Consider the following 18,413-nt stretch of genomic DNA (forward strand, 5'->3'; position numbering starts at 1 on the left):
ACACTACCGGTCAGAAGATTTTGTGTTTTTAAGAAGTTTCTTCTGCTCACCAAGCCTGCATTTGTTTGAGCCAAAAAATATTTGTACTATTTAAAATAACTGTTTTCTATTTAAATATTTTTTAAAATGTAATTTATTTCTGTGACTTCAAAACTTTTTTTAAAACTTACTTATTTTTAGCATCATTACTCCAGTCACATGGTCCTTCAGAAATCATTCTAATATTCTGATTTGCTGCTCAAAAACATTTATTATTATGTTGAGAACAGCTGAGTAGAATTTTTTTAGGTTTTCTTGATGAATAGAAAGTTCCAAAGAACAGCATTTATCTGAAATAGAAATATTTTGTAACATTATAAATATCGCTTTTGATCCATTTAAAGCATCCTTGCTAAATGAAAGTATTCATTTCTATAATTTCTTCTTCTATCATACTGACTCCAAGCTTTTGAATGGTATAGTGTATAATGTTACAAAAGCTTTATATTTCAGATAAAAGCTGATCTTTGGATCTTTCTTGAACAGCAAATCAGCATATTAGAATGATTTCTGAAGGATCATGAAGGCTGGAGTAATGATGCTGAAAATTTTGATTTGATTGCACAGAAAAAATTACATTATAAAATATCTTCAAATAGAAAGTAAATATTTTAAATAGTAAAAATATTTCACAATATTACTGCTTTTGCTGTATTTTAAATCGACAAAATGCAGGTTTGGTGAGCAGAAGAGACTTAATTAAAAAAAAAACCTAATCTTACTGTTCAAAAACTTTTGACTGGTAGTGTACATTTGCACATGTTGCTTAATTGCCTTTCATGTAGATAGAGAGAAATGTTTGATATCAGGCCTTATGCATTAACATTTATTTATTATTATTATTATTTATATATTGTAAACCTTTGTGAAAAATTGATTAATTTGTGTAAATTCATGTAAAGAATTGTGCTTCTATTATATTTGTTCAATTTTTTTGAAAGACATACACAGTTTACATTTATGCAAAATTTTATTTTGCATGTCAGACAGTGGAGACACTCTTTCAGACCTCTTTTCATCTCTTCATAAATGTACAAATCTTGACTACAATATTAAACCAGGATGTTGACAGTGGCCTACCTCATTTACAGCTTACAAATACTGGTAGAAAAAAATAAAGTGCGTGAATGTACAATGTAAAACAACAGTAAAACAGTGTCAAAGTATAAAAGATCACAATCTACTTTACATTTTCCATTCAGAACACACAAGCTGAAAACACAGTGGAATGTAACACATGATTAAACAACATCAAACATGTCACGGTTAATGTGGATTAAAAGGATTTTTCCAAGTGGAACAGATGTCTATAATAGCAACGTTAGTGCATGGGTGTGTTTGAAGTCTGCATTACTCGTAAATGAACGTAACCTGTAATGTTTTTCTACATTTTCTTTTATCACCCTAAAATAGATTGCAAATTTACAGACATTTCCAGCCTTTCTCCACTTTTCTCACTGTATTAATCACTCATCCATTATCTCATTCTTTATTTGTTACCAAATGCCAAGCATACCGTAATATTGTGGTATTATACAGTATCATTATCTTGTTTCTGCACCAACCTCAGGCAAAACAATCTCAACTTTGTGCTTTGCATTTCTATATAACTCTTCAAATGTACATTCAAGGGTATTAAGAAACAAAGTTTCTTAACGCTCATACACGCCTGCTACATTTGATCTAAAAGCAAATAATTTGTTTCCATTATCACTCCACATTTAATATTTCCGTACACATCATACCATTATTTAACACCAGGCACTTTACTAACATGAACAGAATAGAAAACACAAACACTACTTCCCAGAAAGGACTAAGAAATTAAAAAATGACCAAAATAGAAGCTTAAAAACGGAATAAATAGAAAGTAACACTAACAAGCTATCTGGTCCGAACTGCCTGGTGTTCAATGCTAGTATTATGAGAATCTGCAGAGTATGGGCTATGGGTTTCATAGTCGAATTTGAAAATTAAAGTACCGCGTTAAACATTTATGCATTGAACCTTTGCGCAAAAATAGCAAAGGTTCAAAACAGACATAAAGAACAGTCTTCTCACCTTGAGTGAGGCATCATTACTCTTTGTCTTGGCAGTGATAATAGCACCAGTACCAGTCATACAACACAAGGCTCAGTGCCCATCTCTCTCCTGTTCATCCATCTGCTATTCCTTGGATTGTTGTTTCGATCTCTAATGCATCAGCATTCTGTCTTTTTCTCATATTAACACAAACTGTTTCACTTTAAAAGTTTAACATTAAAGAGTGAAGGAGATGTGACAGCAGATTTGAGGGCATTGTCTTACCTACAATTTGGCAATACGCACACTGAGCATGTCCCATCTATTCTCTTGTGCTCAGGGCTCAGTACGCTTAGTCTTCAAGAAAGCTGCCCATTGAATGTACCAAGTGAACATGAAGAGTGTTAGATTGTTTATGCATAAAGTGGTCAGTATTTTACACCACAGAGTCTCTGATCTCAGAGCCCAGTCGTACCCGTGGCCGAGGGCAAATGTCACTGACTTCCACATGGCTTTCTTTAAAGCCATTCTGGGGTGATTGGGCGAGCGTCTGTGCTTCCTTGGAGTTGTTCTGCGTGCTTGTCTCTGATGAAGTGATTATATAACCACAGCTTTCCTCCAACGTCTGGTAGCTTTTGTGGTCGGATGGGGAGGTTGGAAGCACACCAGCATTGAGGGGTAAACTCTCCCCAGGCCTGACTGTGTTCTTTTGGGCTCCTCCAGTTTGTTCTCCTCCTCTCAGTACCTCCTTCATCCGGCCCCTGTGTCGATATGCTACCGAGAGCCCGAACGAAAGCACACAAACAGCTAACAGCACACACACTACTGCAAGCTCTGTAGCATACGTCTTTATGCGCATTTGAGCGGAGCGTGCCGATTCGCTAGACAAGATGTCTGATGAAATGCTTTGGATTATAAGATGCGTATCCATCCGCCCAGTATTGGTTGTGGACTCAGATAAAGGCTCTGCCTTTACACAATAATTGGCCAAGAGCTGCCTGAAGCCATGTTCTTCTGACCAACATGAGAAGACCTCATCGCTGCCTGCTCGGCCACTGACTACCAACCCACCATCCGAGCTTGGGAACAGGAAGTGACCTACATCTGGCTTGTATGACCATTTCCTATGAGCATGGTTGGAGCGAAGATTGCAGGGTAGCAGGCGAAGAGTATTAGCTGGGATGATGATGAGTTCGCAATCAGATTCTTGGGAAATTGGGAAAGAACGTGGTAACACTAAAAAGAGAAGAGAGATGGGTGTTATTACATATTCAGATGGATAAAAGATGCTTGTGTATGTCAAGATTTGCAGGTTTACCTGAGCTCTCAGAGTTCACGCTAAGCATTGTGCTGTTACATTTTAAAGTGTCTGCCTTTTCGATATCCTGCTGCCAATGGCTGAAAAATGCATAGGAAGGTACAGATTGTTATTTGTAATAAAAATAATTAATGCAACATGATTTGTAAAATGGAAAGGGAAAGAAAGAAGACTTACTTTTGTGGCGGGATACGTGTGACGTCAGTACAGTGTGTGCCTGTCCAGGCACAGTATGGGTCTCTGGCCAAAACACACTCGCCACAGTTGTTATGGAAACTGCAGTTTGCTACTGGCAGCTGGACAATACCGGAGTGTGACGACACAAATAACAAACCCTGTTTGTTTAGAGAAAGAGAGAGAGTTCAAAGAAAGAGAGTGAAATGAATGCTTTGTGGAGCACAAAGGCAAGTAAAATGTGTAAATGTTTGTTCAAATACACCACCATTCAAAAGTTTGGGGTGAATACGATATTTTAAATGATTTTTTTTTTCAGCAAGGATGCATTAGTGATATTTTACAATGTCACAAAAGATTTGTTTCAAATGAATGCTGTTATTTGAAAATGTGCATATTCTACAAAGAAATTAGGCAGCACAACTGCTCAACAGATGCATTTTATGCACCAAAAATGTATTAGAATATGTAAAGTTAACATTAACCAAAAATAAAGGATTAGTTCACTTTCAGAACATAAATTACCTGAAAATTTACTCACCCCCATGTCATCCAAGATATTCATGTCTTTCTGTCTTCAGTCGCAAAGAAATTAAGGTTTTTGAGGAAAAGATTCCAGGATTTTTCTCCATATAATGGAGTTAAACAGTGGCCAACAGGTTGAAGGTCCAAATTACAGTTTTAATGCAGCTTAAAAGGGCTCTACACCATCCAAGCTGAGAAATAAGGGTCTTATCAAGCAGAACGATTTGTCATTTCCTAAAAAAATTAAAATTTATGTACTTTTTAATCTCTGCGATGCACGTCCACAACTTCATGCATTACATAATCACATTGGAAAGGTCATGCATAGTTAGTTGTTCATCTGTGTATTCCAGTTCAAAAAGGTAGGGTAGAGTAACTCATCGCATTTTCTCATCTAACTTCCAAATCGTCCAACAATGTTTTACCTCTTTTGTAATTGGCGTTTGACTTTCTTTGCAGGTTCACTTTGTAAACACTGGGTCGGTACCTCCATCTCAGTCATGCGTGACCTTTTCAACATGACTATGCAATGTGTGATGTTAAGCTAGTACAACATCATTTGTGACTAAAAAGTATATACATTTGTATTTTTTTTTAAGAAAATGAACATCGTTTCACTAGATAAGACGCTTATTCCTCAGCTGGGATTGTGTAGACCCCTTTGAAGCTGCATTGAAACTACAATTTGGACCTTCAACCCATTGGCTCCCATTGAATTCCACTACATGGAGAAAATCCTGAAATGTTTTCCACAAAAACCTTAATTTCTTTGCGAAGAAAAAAAGACATGAACATTTTGGATGACACGGGGGTAAGTCAATTATCAGGATTTTTTTATTCTGGAAATGAACTCATCCTTTAATAAATGCTGTAAATAAATAAGTATTGTTCATTGTTAGTTCATGATATTTAATGCATTAGCTAATAGTAACAACTGAACGTTTTGTAAAGTGTTACCAAACACACACACACACACACACACACACACACACACACACACACACACACACGCACACGCACACACACACACACACACATGTTGGGTTTACATGTTTTATGGGGACATTCCATAGGCGTAATGGTTTTCATACCGTACAAACCGTACTTTCTATGGCCCTACACCTACCTTACACCTAAACCTAGCCCTCACAGGAGATTATGCACACTTTTACTTCCTCAAAAAAACTCATTGTGCATGATTTATAAGCCTGTTTCCTCATGGGGACCTGAGAAATGTCCCCACAAGGTCAAAATCTACTGGTATTCCTATCCTTGTGGGGACATTTGGTCCCCACAACGTGATTAATACCAGGTGCACACACACACACACACACACACACACACACACACACACACACACACACACCTTAGCTGAATCCAGTTCTATATTTTGTACAGGTTGTTGCACTGGGAACAGCTGGATCTCCTCAATAATGTGCATCATACCAGCTACATTCACAGCTTTTTGCAAACGTCCATCATCTGTCAAATCACAGAGCATGATATTAACAGCTATTTAGAAAAGAAATTTAATCACAGAGAATCTGACAGTCAAAAAAACACATACCTGTGCCGATGAACATCACATCGTAAGCTCTGTGAAGGCCTTGCACGTGGTGCACAGCTATTTGTGTGTAGTGCGTAGAGTGTGTGAAGAGCACAGGCCGACTTTTTACAGGGCTGTCCATCAGGAAGTGATCTTTCACAAAGTTTAGTACTTTATCTGGCATATCAAGGGATGAGTCTATTCCAAGCTGCCTTGAAGCATTAGTAATACACTGTAGAAAGGGAAAAAATTATAAACTCAAAGATTCTCCACTTATATAAAACTGGTAAAGTGTATATTTAGGAGTGTGTCATCTTACCATTCCAGGTCTTGGTTCTGGTACAGAGTGAGTGTGTGTGTACCACTGCTGCGTCTCTCGGTTCACTTCTTTGTAACGGCCATTAAATGCTTTTTCTACCTGATCCATGCTGAACACACAAACTGCTGAACTGCCTGCTAGACCTTTACTCCTACAAAACATATAGCAACAAATTAGATAATAGTTTACATTACAATAACACTTACACTGATACATTAAGTTTCTTGTACGAGTAATTAATGAAAAACACCCCTCAAGCTTATCTTCCACATTTTTTGCTTACCACTGAGAAGTGAAGACTGCATAGAGGAGTGTGTTTTTCTTGCGCTGGTCTGAAAGCACATATACATCCTGTATGATGTTGAAAGGAAAGCCATCATCCGGTAGCGAACACAAGAGTTGAGCTTTCAGAAATGTGGTCCATTTCTTCTGCAGGACTCTCTCCCCACCTTGATCCTCCTGAGGACATACACACAAACAAATGATTAAAGAGATAGTTCACCTAAAAAAAAATAAATCTGTCATTAATTACTCAATCTACGTTTATAGACCTTTGGACCCTTGCTGTTTATGGAGGGTCAGAAAGTATACATATATAGTGTCATTTATTTGTAATACTCTGCAGGACCACTAGGGGGCATCAGAACTCCAGTCCTGGTTTCAGAGCATCTAGACCAAAATAAAGAAAAAAACAACAACAACAACAACACTGTTGCTGTACCATAATAACGTGGTACTGAATGAGTGTTATAATCATATACCATAGTATTTATATAATTCTCTAGGGCATTTTAAAGAATAATATTGTAATAGCATAGTATACGTCTAAAATGAAACATGGTATTATCCTATGGCAGGGATCCTCAAATCTGGCCCACGAGATCCATTTTCCTGCACAGTTTAGCTCTAACCCTAATCAAACACACCTGAGCATGCTAATCAAGGTTTTTAGGATCATTAGACAATCACAGGTAGGTAAGTTTGATCAGGGTTGGAGCTAAACTCTGCAGCGCATTGGCCCTCCAGGGTAAGATTTGAGGAACCCAGTCCTATGGGTTTCAGGGAGCATCAGTGGGTGGGAAAGTAACACATATGTGAGCATTAATAGGGCAGAGTTCACAGTCTCCTGTGATTCACCTTGTTCATCAGCTTGTGTCAAGTGTCAAAAATCTTGACAATTAATTAAAAAAAAAAACTTTTAAATGTGTCCTGGTTTCATCTGTCACGCTCAATGACTTGAAAGTAAAGGACAAGCTAGAATATTTTCAACCAGATTTTAATTGTTACAATGTCTTTATTATACGTAAATAAACAATATGTATTCTTTCTCCATGTTACAGTTGGATTGCTTGGGATCACTGTTTTTTTTTAAGAATTCTTATATGCTCATCAAGTACAGAAAAAAAATACTACATGTGAAATGTATTCCTGTGGTGCAAAGCTGAATTTTTATCAGCCATTATTTCAGTTTTCAGTGTTTCTTCAAAAATCATTCTAATATGCTGATTAATTACTATTATTATCGATGTTGGAAACAGTTGTGCTGCTTAATATTTTTTTGGGAACCTTAGATTCTTTTTTTAGGATTCTTAATGAATAAAAGGTTAAAAAGAACAGTATTAATTTATTTAAAATATAACTTCTCATCAATTTAGCACATCCTTGGTAAATAAAAGTATTAATTTCTTAAAAAAAAAAATAAATAAAGAATAAGAATTTACTGACCGCCAAACTTTTAAATGGTAGTTTATATTGTTACAAAAGATTTCTATTTTAAATAAACGCTGTTCTTTTTAACTTTTTATTTGTTAAAGAATCCTGAAAAAAAATTGAGTGGCAGTGTAAATATGATTGTTTTTAAAACAGCTTTGGCTAACATTGTCCAATAGTTCACAAAATTTTATAATATAATGTGCACTAATGGATTTTGTATAATGACACTAAGAAACATTTAGATTTTTATGTTTACCTTTGGAGTTAAAGCAGAATGAGTTAAGGAATCTTTAGAAGATAAGATTATGCCAAGTGCACAGTGATACTGGAAATATTGGCGTTTGTGTATGAGTGTGTCAGTACGTGCTCTTTCTCAGGTTTATGCTGACTTTATCAACAGTGTGTGAACTGTGTGAACAATCCATCTTACCTTACACACACGTGCAATCCTGGACACTATGGTGTTATCAAAGAAGTCGAACTCTTTTCCCATCTCGCTGAAGAAAAAGTAGATCTGATCATCGCTTCTCTCGCTGTCTGAACCCGTAATATGAGCAGAACCTACAAACGCTGGGTCTAACGAACCACAAAAATATAAACACTTTCAAAAAACATATTCAAGAAAACGAAACTGTTTGTTTAAGCTCAGTATCAGTCAGTAATAATTTGTTTTCAACATGCGTGAGAAAGCTGGGTTCTGTAATCACCGATGTTGGCATTTATTTTTAGATATTTATCTCCTAAGAAGTCCCTTGTGAGGAAGTGTGTGTGTTTGTATTATATTTACCCTGGAGCCAGTTGAGAGAGTTCTCCGTTTTGAGAGGGGTGCCAGACCCTAGACTCCTATATATGGTGGGTTCATTTCCCTGGAAGTTACTGACAGTAGCAGTGTACAGTTCCCCATCTGTAACACAACAAAACATAAAAGTGCTTATTAACACTAAATCGCCATGTTCATCAAACCTAATGATGTTTATATATGTTCAAATATACATAAGTTCAAACAAAATGATTGCATTGTTTTTGCACGAGTATACTGACCCACTGTAATTGCTGTAGATCTGTATTCTGGATTAAATGGACAGCGTCCACGTCCGTCCTCCATAACGTGTACCCCGTTTTCATCTCTTTCCAAAGAGAAACTTGAAATGTTCTACAAAATGTCCAGAAAAACAGTAAGAAACAAATGACACCAGACACACTTAAACAAATGAGTCAATGATTTGATGATTTTTTTTGTCAAAAATACATTAGAAATGTAATTTAAATATGCAGTGACTTAAAGGAACACTCTCCAACAAATAGGCTCATTCTCCAACTTAATAAGTTGAGTTTTACTGTTTTGAAATCCATTCAACCGTTTTCCTGTTCTGGCGATATCACTTTTAGCATAGCTTAGCATTGATCATTGAATCCTATGAGACCAATAGCATCGCATTCAACAATGACCAACTAGTTTCAATATTTTTTCTATTTAAAACTTGACTCTTCTGCAGTTATATTGTGTACTAATACCGGCGGAAAATGTAAAGCTGCGATTAAGAACTACACTTTTATTCCGTCGTAATAGTCAAGAAAGTTTGCTGCCGTAATATGGACGCAGCAGGCGCAGTAATATCACGCAGTGCCTGAAATTAGTTCCCAGCTAGGTTAGCATTTGCACATATGCTGCGTGATATTACTGCGCCAGCTTCGGCCATGTTACGGCAGGAAACTTCCTTGACTATTACACCGGAATGGGAGTGTAGTTCCCAATCTTATCAGCCTAGAAAATCGCATCTTTACATTTTCCGCCAGTATTAGTACACGATATAACTGCAGAAGAGTCAAGTTTACAATAGGACAAATATTGAAACTACAGATTTTCATGACTGTGTGTAAGGGTCAAAAAAAGTCTTATAAAATATCAGATAATTAGTTTTACTTTCATTTGTGTATTATCACGTTGTACTCGATATTAACACATGACGAAATTAATAGAAGTTTCTTCAAACCATATGATGCTAACATGAAACTAACAAGGAGTGACTTTCTAAGATCGTAATTATTTTTTCTATTCTTTATCATGGATACATTTATACCATTGAACTAAATAAAGTAAAAAAAAAAAAGTCTCACAATGTAAGCACAGATGGGACTGAAGGCATATGTTCCACACACATACAAGTGTGTGCTGTTCAGTCGCAGTAAAATCTTGATGTAGTTGAAACAATCAGTCTGTAACACATAAGAGACAGATTATCTTTTAGTTTGTTGTTAATATATTGTTTCACATTTATATTAACAATCACTGCAACACACACACACCTGTGGATCCTTTCCCTTGAAGATACACTCTTTCCTCTTCCTTTCTGGAGTGCTCCATGTGAGCTGGAAAAGATGCAAAACAATGCTGAGTAACATCAAAATGCACTCCTACACACTACTACAAACATTCTCGCATACACTTACTGTTTTCTGTAGATACGTCACGCTGATGTTGTCCAGGCTGAGAGAGAATATGTTCTCCCGGGCTCCCACGTAGATCTTGTTTTCATCTGGGCTCAGCAGAAGGGTTGAATAGTTATACACACCAGCCACAGAGAACTCTCTCGCTGATCGTCCTTCGGCATCTGAACACACACACAGGCAAAAATATTACTTGTTATGTGTTTCATGCTAAAATATATTCAACATTACAGACCAAATTCTTACAGTACATTCACAATTGATCCTGCATTCCTCACATGGAATGTACTTTCAAAACTACAAAACCCTAGCGCACAAACAAACCCTTTAAAATTATGTTGGTTTCCATGTCCAGTAGGTTTTCCTGGCAAGGCACAGAGGTCACTAACGTAAGTGTTTACTCATATAAAACCTTTACAGGCCATTTTGTTTTAAGTACAACCATTACATTTGCATTTTCAACCTCAAATGATTAATGAGTACGGCTGTTATTCTGATACAGTACACCAGCCAGGGTTTGCAAATGGTTCTAATAGCTCTTGTAAATGTTTACAATCAAGGATTAAACCCTCCTGTGTGTTTGGCTAAGATGAGTGAACGCAACATTTGGAACAGTCTCGTAATAGGTCTTTCGGGAATAAGAAACATCATGGCAATTCAAGTAGCCCTAAAATTGAGCTAAATTATTTCAGATGAGTGGGAGACTGAGGGAATCTGGGCCAGCAGAGCTTCTTCTACAGAATACAGTGCTCATTACTACTTTTTGATCATAATGACACATAATGGGTTGTTTTTTGGGGCATTTCTGGCACTACTCTGGTAATATATTTGCACAAAAAATATTAAGCAGCAAATCACTGATAATAAAAAGGAACATTTCCAACCAAATCAGCATATTATAATGATTTATGAAGGATCATGTGACACTGAAGACTGAAGCAATGGCTGCTGAAAATTCAGCTTTGCATCACAGGAATAAATTAGATTTATTTTGAATTGTAATATTTAACAATATATCTGTTTTTACTGTATTTCTGATCAATATTTCCAACCAAATCAGCATATTATAATGATTTTTGAAGAATCATGTGACACTGAAGACTAAAGTAATGACTGCAGAAAATTCAGCTTTGCATCAGAGGAATAAATAACATTTATTTTAAATTGTAATATTTAACAATATATCTGTTTTTACTGTATTTTTGATCAACATTTCCAACCAAATAGGCATATTAGAATGATTTCTGAAGGATCATGTGACACTGAAGAGTGAAGACTGAAGTAATGGTTGCTGAAAATTCAGTTTTGCATCACAGGAATAAATTATATTTATTTTGTATGGTAATATTTAACAATATATCTGTTTTTACTATATATCTGATCAACATTTCCAACCATATCAGCATATTATGATTTCTAAAGGATCATGTGACACTGAAAACTTAAGTAATGGCTGCTGAAAATTCAGCTTTGCATCACAGGAATAAATTAGATTTATTTTGAATAATAATATTTAACAATATATCTGTTTTTACTGTATTTTTGATCAACATTTCCAACCAAATCAGCATATTAGAATGATTTCTGAAGGATCATGCGACATTCAAGACTGGAGTAATGACTGCAGAAGTTTAGCTTTGCATCACAGGAATAAATTATATTTATTTTGAATAATAATATTTAACAACACACTTGTTTTTTTACTGTATTTCTGACCAACATTTTCACCCAAATCAGCATATTATAATGATTTGGAAGGACCATGTGACACTAAAGACTGAAGTAATGGCTGCTTCACAGAAATAAATTATATTATAAATTATATTTATTTTGAACAGTAATATTTAACAATATATCTGTTTTGACTGTATTTCTGATCAAATAAATGCAGACTTTGTGATATTATCTACCGCCTGATACCATCACTATATCATGATACTATAGTACTGTATCAATGGTCAAAAAGTCAGCAGGAGTTTACATGTGTGCTATTAATTAATGCAATGCCCAAGCCAAAATTAAAATAACCACCGAACAAGCACCAGTGGGAATGAACTTAACCCCTGCTAACTCTAGGTGGGACTATTATATTAGTAAGTAAATTATAAATTGCTTTGGATGAGAAAGCATCTGTTGAATAATGAATAATTAATTCATACACTCACTGTATGTGAAACTGATGCGTGCTGTGACATCATCTTCACTCGCCACGGTTGCTTGTAAAACTCCAGCCAAAAAAATCCATATGGTCCCGAACAAGAGCCAGACAGAGTTTGTGGTTTCCAAGGATACTTTCCATTGGACTTTACATTTGGTTGCCATGGTTACTGCTTTGCAGTTGAAGATGGTTATATTCCAGGTATCTTTGGTATTCAAATGTTATGTTTACACCCTGCTGTTGACTCTTTCAGGGGGGACTTAAGGTCACCGTGACCTTGCCATATTTCAATTATGTCCTCAAAGAGGTCAAAGGTGAACAGATATCAGATCTTTGTGGGCAAACACATTCCTCCTTTTAGGAACTATCTATGTTGTAAACTCCAATTAGACTCTCTGGAATCTGCAGAGGAAGAAACAGAAGCACATTTAGTCAGATGGATCAGATGGACTAACACACTGGATGATGCAGCTTCCCTGGGTAGGAATAATGAGAAAATTAAATTTCACAACAACCATCAATTACAGACACTCACAGCTGTACAAGTCTGAATTAAAGACAAGTAATAAAAATGACAGAAGATAAATAGATGTTTCTCAGTTCAAAAGAGACTGATCTCGACTTTCACAGCACATGCTTCAGTGTTTTTCTGGGAAAGAGGCTGAATCTCATGTCCTCCTCTGCATGACATTATCCAAACAGAATTTGGAAATGCAACAACTCCTCCCTTTTGGCCTGATCGGCTTTTAAGGGTGGTATGTCCTGAAAACAGGAAGGCTGTTTAATCTCTGTAGCCTCAAACACAACACACAGATAAAATTACAAAATCCCATAACGCTTATGATCATGTTCTCAATTACTATTTATTTGTAATATTTATTTATTTAGTTTTCTTTTGGAGAAAATTCAATCAGCAGTCAATTCCACTTAAAAATAGACTGCCAGTGAATAAACTGTCAGATGGAGCAGGTGACTATTTTGTCTTAAAGGGATAGTTCACCCAAAAATGAAATTTCTGTCATTAATAAACAAAAATTAAGATATTTTTGATGAAATCTAGGAGCTTTCTGACCGTGCATAGATAGCAATGCAACTACCACGTTCTAGACCTAGAAAAGTACCAAGAACATCGACAAAATAGTCCATGAGAGTGGTTCAACCATAATTTTATGAAAGTATGAGAATACTTTTGTGTGCAAAAAAAGCATTGTTGAATAAAATTATTTTAGGGTTTTTTAGTGCAAAAGAAAGTATTCCCAAAGCTTCATAAAATTGTGGTTGAACCACTGATGTTTCATTGACTATTTTGTCGATGTTCTTGGTACTTTTTTGGGTCTGGAACTTGGTAGTTGCATTGTTATCTATGCAGGGTCAGAAAGCTCATGGATTTCATCAAAAATATCTATTTTGTCGATGTTCTTGGTACCTTTCTGAACCTTGAACGTGGTAGGACCCATGCTGTCTACGTTGTCTATGAGGTTCAGAGAGCTCCCAGATTTCATCAAAAATCTTAATTTGTGTTCCGAAGAAGAACAAAGGTCTTATGGGTCTGGAATGACATGAGGGTGAGTAATTAATGACACAATTTTCATTTTTGGGTAAACTAACTCTTTAAGCAAACCATAAAACATAAAATGCAAACAATTTACACCATTAAATAGCCTAAAGTAAAAAAAAAAAACATACAACTATAGATGTATTCACCTATAACATAGCCTAAATCGTGCACAGATGCTACAAAGTTCCAACTAAATGTGTGTACTGACATCCGTTACAAGTACAAGTTGTACACAAACACAGATGCAGCCTGCAGACAGAACTGCCCTGAGGATCCTGCTGAGACCCAAGAGTCACTTCTAAATGATTAAAGATTGAGGTAAAAATAAAACAAGCTGCTTACACTTATATGAACTAGAGCTACAGCCACCCAATCACATGTACCAAAAAGATTGCTCCATAAAAACTTTCCTTACATGGAGAACTGAACAACCCCCCTATTAATGTTGAAATCACCTGATTTAATTTTTAATCTGATTTAATTACCGGCATAATATCTAAGGATGATGACATGAAAGGGCGAGTATTAATATGACCTCTCAACCTGAGGATTTTGTACTCAAAATTACAATCAATTAAAAAAGTTATGTAACTCTTTTTAACAGAATTAAAAATTGTGCGGTGTAAACAAATCTAAAAGAAATTCTTTCATTAATTACTCACCCTTATGTTGTTCCAAACCTTTGATGATGATACACAAAATTAATGAATTTTGGGTAAACTAACCCTTTAAGCAAACCATAACATGCAAACAATTTAGACCATTAAATAACCTAAAGTAAAGAACATACAACTATAGATGTATTCATCTACAACATAGCCTAAATTGTGCACAGAAACAAAATTTCAACTAAACATGTGTACTGATATCAGCTACAAGTACAAGTTGTACACAAACACACATGCAGCCTGCAGAGACAGAACTGCCCTGTGGATCCTGCTAAGACTCAAAGAGTCAGAACTGGGAGTTAAAGCTTGAGGTAAAAATGCTGCTTACACTTACATGAACTACAGCTACAGCCACCCAATCACATGTACCATGTACCGATACATACACATAAACAAAATATGGCTCTATAGCAACTTCCCTTTTACCTGATTTAATTTTTAATGAAACTGTCATATTTTAATCTGATTTAATTAGCTGCATAATATCAAAAGATGATGACATGAAAGGGCAATTAATAATATGACCTTTCAACCTGAGGATTTGTACTCAAGATTACAATTAATTAAACTAATTAATCTAAACATTCTTTCATTCTTAGCAGACTCTTAAAGAGATAGTTCGTCCAAAAATAAAAATTCCTTCATTAATTACCCTTATGTCATTCCAAACTCTTGAGACCTTGTTCATCTTTGGAACACAAATTAAGATATTTTTGATGAAATCCAACAGCTTTTTGACCCTGCATAGATAGCAGTGCAAACCACCATGTTCAAGGCCTAGAAAGGTAGTATGACATTGTTAAAATTGTCCATGTGACATTAGTGGTTCAACCATTCAATTTTATGAACCTAAGACAATACCTTTTGTGCACAGAGAAAACTCTGTCAAAGACACAGAAGAGAAGAAATTGTTAAATTGTGAACACAAAAAGTATTCTCGTAGCTTCATAACATTATGGTTTAATCACTGATGTCACTATTTTATTGATGTCCGTACTACCTTTCTGGGCTTTGAAATTACATTGGTAATTACATTGCTGTCTATGAGTAATTTGTGTTCCTGAAGATGAATGAAGATCTTACGGGTTTGGAATGACATGAAAGTGAGTAATGTCCCCACAGATGTGATGCATTACATCGTAAACTAGACCATCTAGAGTAGGAGTAGATACAGAGGTCAAACTTGTTATCTTTTACTTCAAAAAGATCTCTGACATACGCAATAAACTTTACAAGCTGTCTAACACGTTTATTATACTAACTGGAAGACGGCAGAACAACATTGGTCTGGGGTTATTTTTTTACAACTTCCATTTGCACAGTAAACCCCTCGGGCAATAAGTTCAACATACTCATTTATATCAGTGAGTTCCGCTGAAACTCCTGAAGGTCATCTACAAGTACAGACAACAGATATTGCACATGGGCACAAGCAGCAACAACCTGGTGCTCGTATTCTCAGATCTGTTCCTGTCCTGAGGTGTGACATGGTGAGAACAGTCTTTCTCCAACAAAGTAATAAGGCAAATGGAGGGAGGTTATCATTTGTTGACACCCAACTGACTCAAAACAGAAAAACTCACAGTTTCCTTACTAAATAATATAAACATCAAACGGTTCTTTGATAGGACAAACAAGGTATTCATTGTCTAGTCCTCATAGTCTTTGATCCAAAAGACTGATGCAGTTCTAAACAGAGCAGAGTTCAAGTAAACAACAAAAGTCTGCTTTCATGTGCTCTCTTCATTCACCCAACCACTGTGACGAACTATAGTTTTTACCTGTTTTGTAGCAACACTCAGTCTTCAGAAAGCTTCCCTCAGTTTATTACTTTTTTATCAATCAGTAACTTAAATTTATGTATTTTACAGAAACAAAAATGTTTTGATCACTATTTTCAATTACTGTTTTATCTCAAGCGTTAATCATTATCAAAACCTCCCTTATACTACACTCCAAAGTCAGAGTCTGAAGCAAAAACAAAGTTAAAAGTCCAGCCTACACAATTAAAGAGAATGTTATCAGTTTTAAGATTCCACTCGCAATTAAAACGATTAATATCAGCCATTAATGTTAATAAATACATTACTCCTGATTAAAGTATCTGAGACTTTGAAAAAAGGAAAGGCTTCTGCAAAATTGGAACAATTTCAAGATCAAACGTTCTTTAAAAATCACTCAGTAGCCAATCAAATGTAATAGTTCGCTTTTTTCTTTCTGTAGAAGCTTTCATGTCCCTGATATCTTCAAAGAGGATGTGATCAAGCTTCAGTATCGAAGTGATAACTACTTTTGATTATGAGAATCTGTTTTATTCGCTTTAACTTTCTATGTTGGATAAAGTAACTTTTTCAGGCATCTTAAATTGTTTAGAACGGTTCTGTTTTTTTTTATTTGCCCCACTTGATCTAAACAGGCAAAAGATTAAAAAGGAACGCTCAACGTTAAATTACAATATAGGCAGATATAAGCACAGCTTTTATCAGTGGTCTATTTTTGCACGGTTCACTCTACTTATAACGTTTATTCTCCCTCACACATACTTGTAGATGTCGAGTTTTACTTTGCGGTGACTGTGTGAGAGCACATACGCACAATCCAGCACCACCTTGTTTATTTGAGCCCATTTCCACCCACCTACCCACCCCCAACTCACCCACCCTCCACTACTACCACTATAAACACACGATATATATACAGTCTGGATCCTAGTACACCTTAGTAACAAAGCACTAGAACTAAAATAAATAATTGACTTACATTAAAAAGTGATGTTTCGCAACAGGTGACTTTACGCACAAAGCATTCAACAGATAAACGTGCTCAGCTCCAGCCTACATCTTCTACGAACAATACTGAATCCTCGATCGCACCTCTTGCTCAACCCACTGCCCCCTTTAACTTATTGTTTATATACGCAACTTACCACGAAAGCGTTTAAAGCCATTACATCTCTATCCGAATAGACTGCCAGCTGATGTGAGTCGTAAATGAGCCTTTGGATTTGTATTCCAGCATGGTTCCTCTCAGTCCCGGTTAACTGTATGAAATTCAGCCGCTGATTTCTTCGCTCATGGATCTACCGCTGAGACTGAGACTGAGACACTCGACCCTCCTCCAACCATTCAGTGGAGCCACACCTCTAACACACTCACACACGAAACTAGAGGTACTCTCTTTATCCTGAGGACTGGCAGGGAAACAGTATGTTTTATTCATAGACACAATTGTAAGCAATGGGAAACTACAGTCAGAATTATTCATTAAGACCCAAAAAGGGTGTTTTTTTACCATCAAGAAATGATAATCCAAGAATAATTACATATTTCATTTTACTATAGGCCTAATTTAATGTGACTTACTTTAACAAATCAGTTAATTATACAAAAAGATTTTTGGTTTTCAGGTAATTATACAAAAATAGGTAATTTCTCTCTGGTTTTAATATACACTACAGTCAAAAGTTTTTTAATGTTTTTGAAAGAAGTCTCTTTTGTTCATCAAGTCTGCATTTATTTGATTCAAAGTACAGAAAAACAGTACAATTTTGAAATATTTTTATTATTTAAAATACCTGTTTTCTATGAATATATTTTAAAATGTAATTTATTCCTGTGGTTTCAAAGCTGAATTTTTTGCATCATTACTCCAGTCATATGATCCTTCGGAAATTATTCAAATATTCTTATTTGCTCCACACACAAAAAAATAAAAATAATTATCATTATGGTGAAAGCTGGGTAGATTTTTTTCAGATTACTTTGATGAATAGAAAGTTTAGAGAAACAGCATTTATCTGTGATAGAAATCTTTTTGACATTATAAATGTCTTTATCATCACTTTTGATCAGTTTAAAACATCCTTGCTAAATAAACGTATTCATTTCTATAATTTCTTTTCCCCATAATTTATGCCAACTCCAAA

At 35.6% G+C, this 18,413-nt stretch overlaps 1 protein-coding gene across 1 annotated transcript; it reads right to left on the minus strand.

Annotated features, from left to right (window-relative positions):
• Nucleotides 1–9: 9 nt before the first annotated feature.
• On the minus strand, nucleotides 10–17,561 carry sema4bb (sema domain, immunoglobulin domain (Ig), transmembrane domain (TM) and short cytoplasmic domain, (semaphorin) 4Bb). Its single transcript, XM_073836210.1, has 15 exons — nucleotides 17,415–17,561; nucleotides 12,270–12,664; nucleotides 10,108–10,268; nucleotides 9,964–10,026; nucleotides 9,775–9,873; nucleotides 8,698–8,809; nucleotides 8,444–8,560; nucleotides 8,087–8,232; nucleotides 6,227–6,402; nucleotides 5,944–6,094; nucleotides 5,646–5,856; nucleotides 5,445–5,560; nucleotides 3,557–3,714; nucleotides 3,380–3,459; nucleotides 10–3,297 (listed from the first exon to the last, which is right to left on the minus strand). Exons 2-15 carry the CDS (start codon nucleotides 12,424–12,426, stop codon nucleotides 2,498–2,500), a joined length of 2,547 nt encoding a protein of 848 aa, XP_073692311.1. The 5' UTR covers nucleotides 12,427–12,664; nucleotides 17,415–17,561; the 3' UTR covers nucleotides 10–2,497.
• Nucleotides 17,562–18,413: the final 852 nt, after the last annotated feature.

This window comes from Garra rufa, chromosome 3 (assembly GCF_049309525.1).
Source record: "Garra rufa chromosome 3, GarRuf1.0, whole genome shotgun sequence".
In the NCBI taxonomy this organism is placed as follows: domain Eukaryota; kingdom Metazoa; phylum Chordata; class Actinopteri; order Cypriniformes; family Cyprinidae; genus Garra; species Garra rufa.

What these genes read in the sequence shown, in the direction of transcription:
- sema4bb (XM_073836210.1), bottom strand. Translation starts at nt 12,426, where the DNA reads ATGGCAACCAAATGTAAAGTCCAATGGAAAGTATCCTTGGAAACCACA. An exon ending in GTCCCATCTGTGCTTACATT is followed by an intron (nt 8,810 to 9,774) that starts GTGAGACTTTTT and finishes GACATTTTGTAG; the next exon opens with AACATTTCAAGTTTCTCTTT. An exon ending in TAGAACTGGATTCAGCTAAG is followed by an intron (nt 3,715 to 5,444) that starts GTGTGTGTGTGT and finishes CTAAACAAACAG; the next exon opens with GGTTTGTTATTTGTGTCGTC.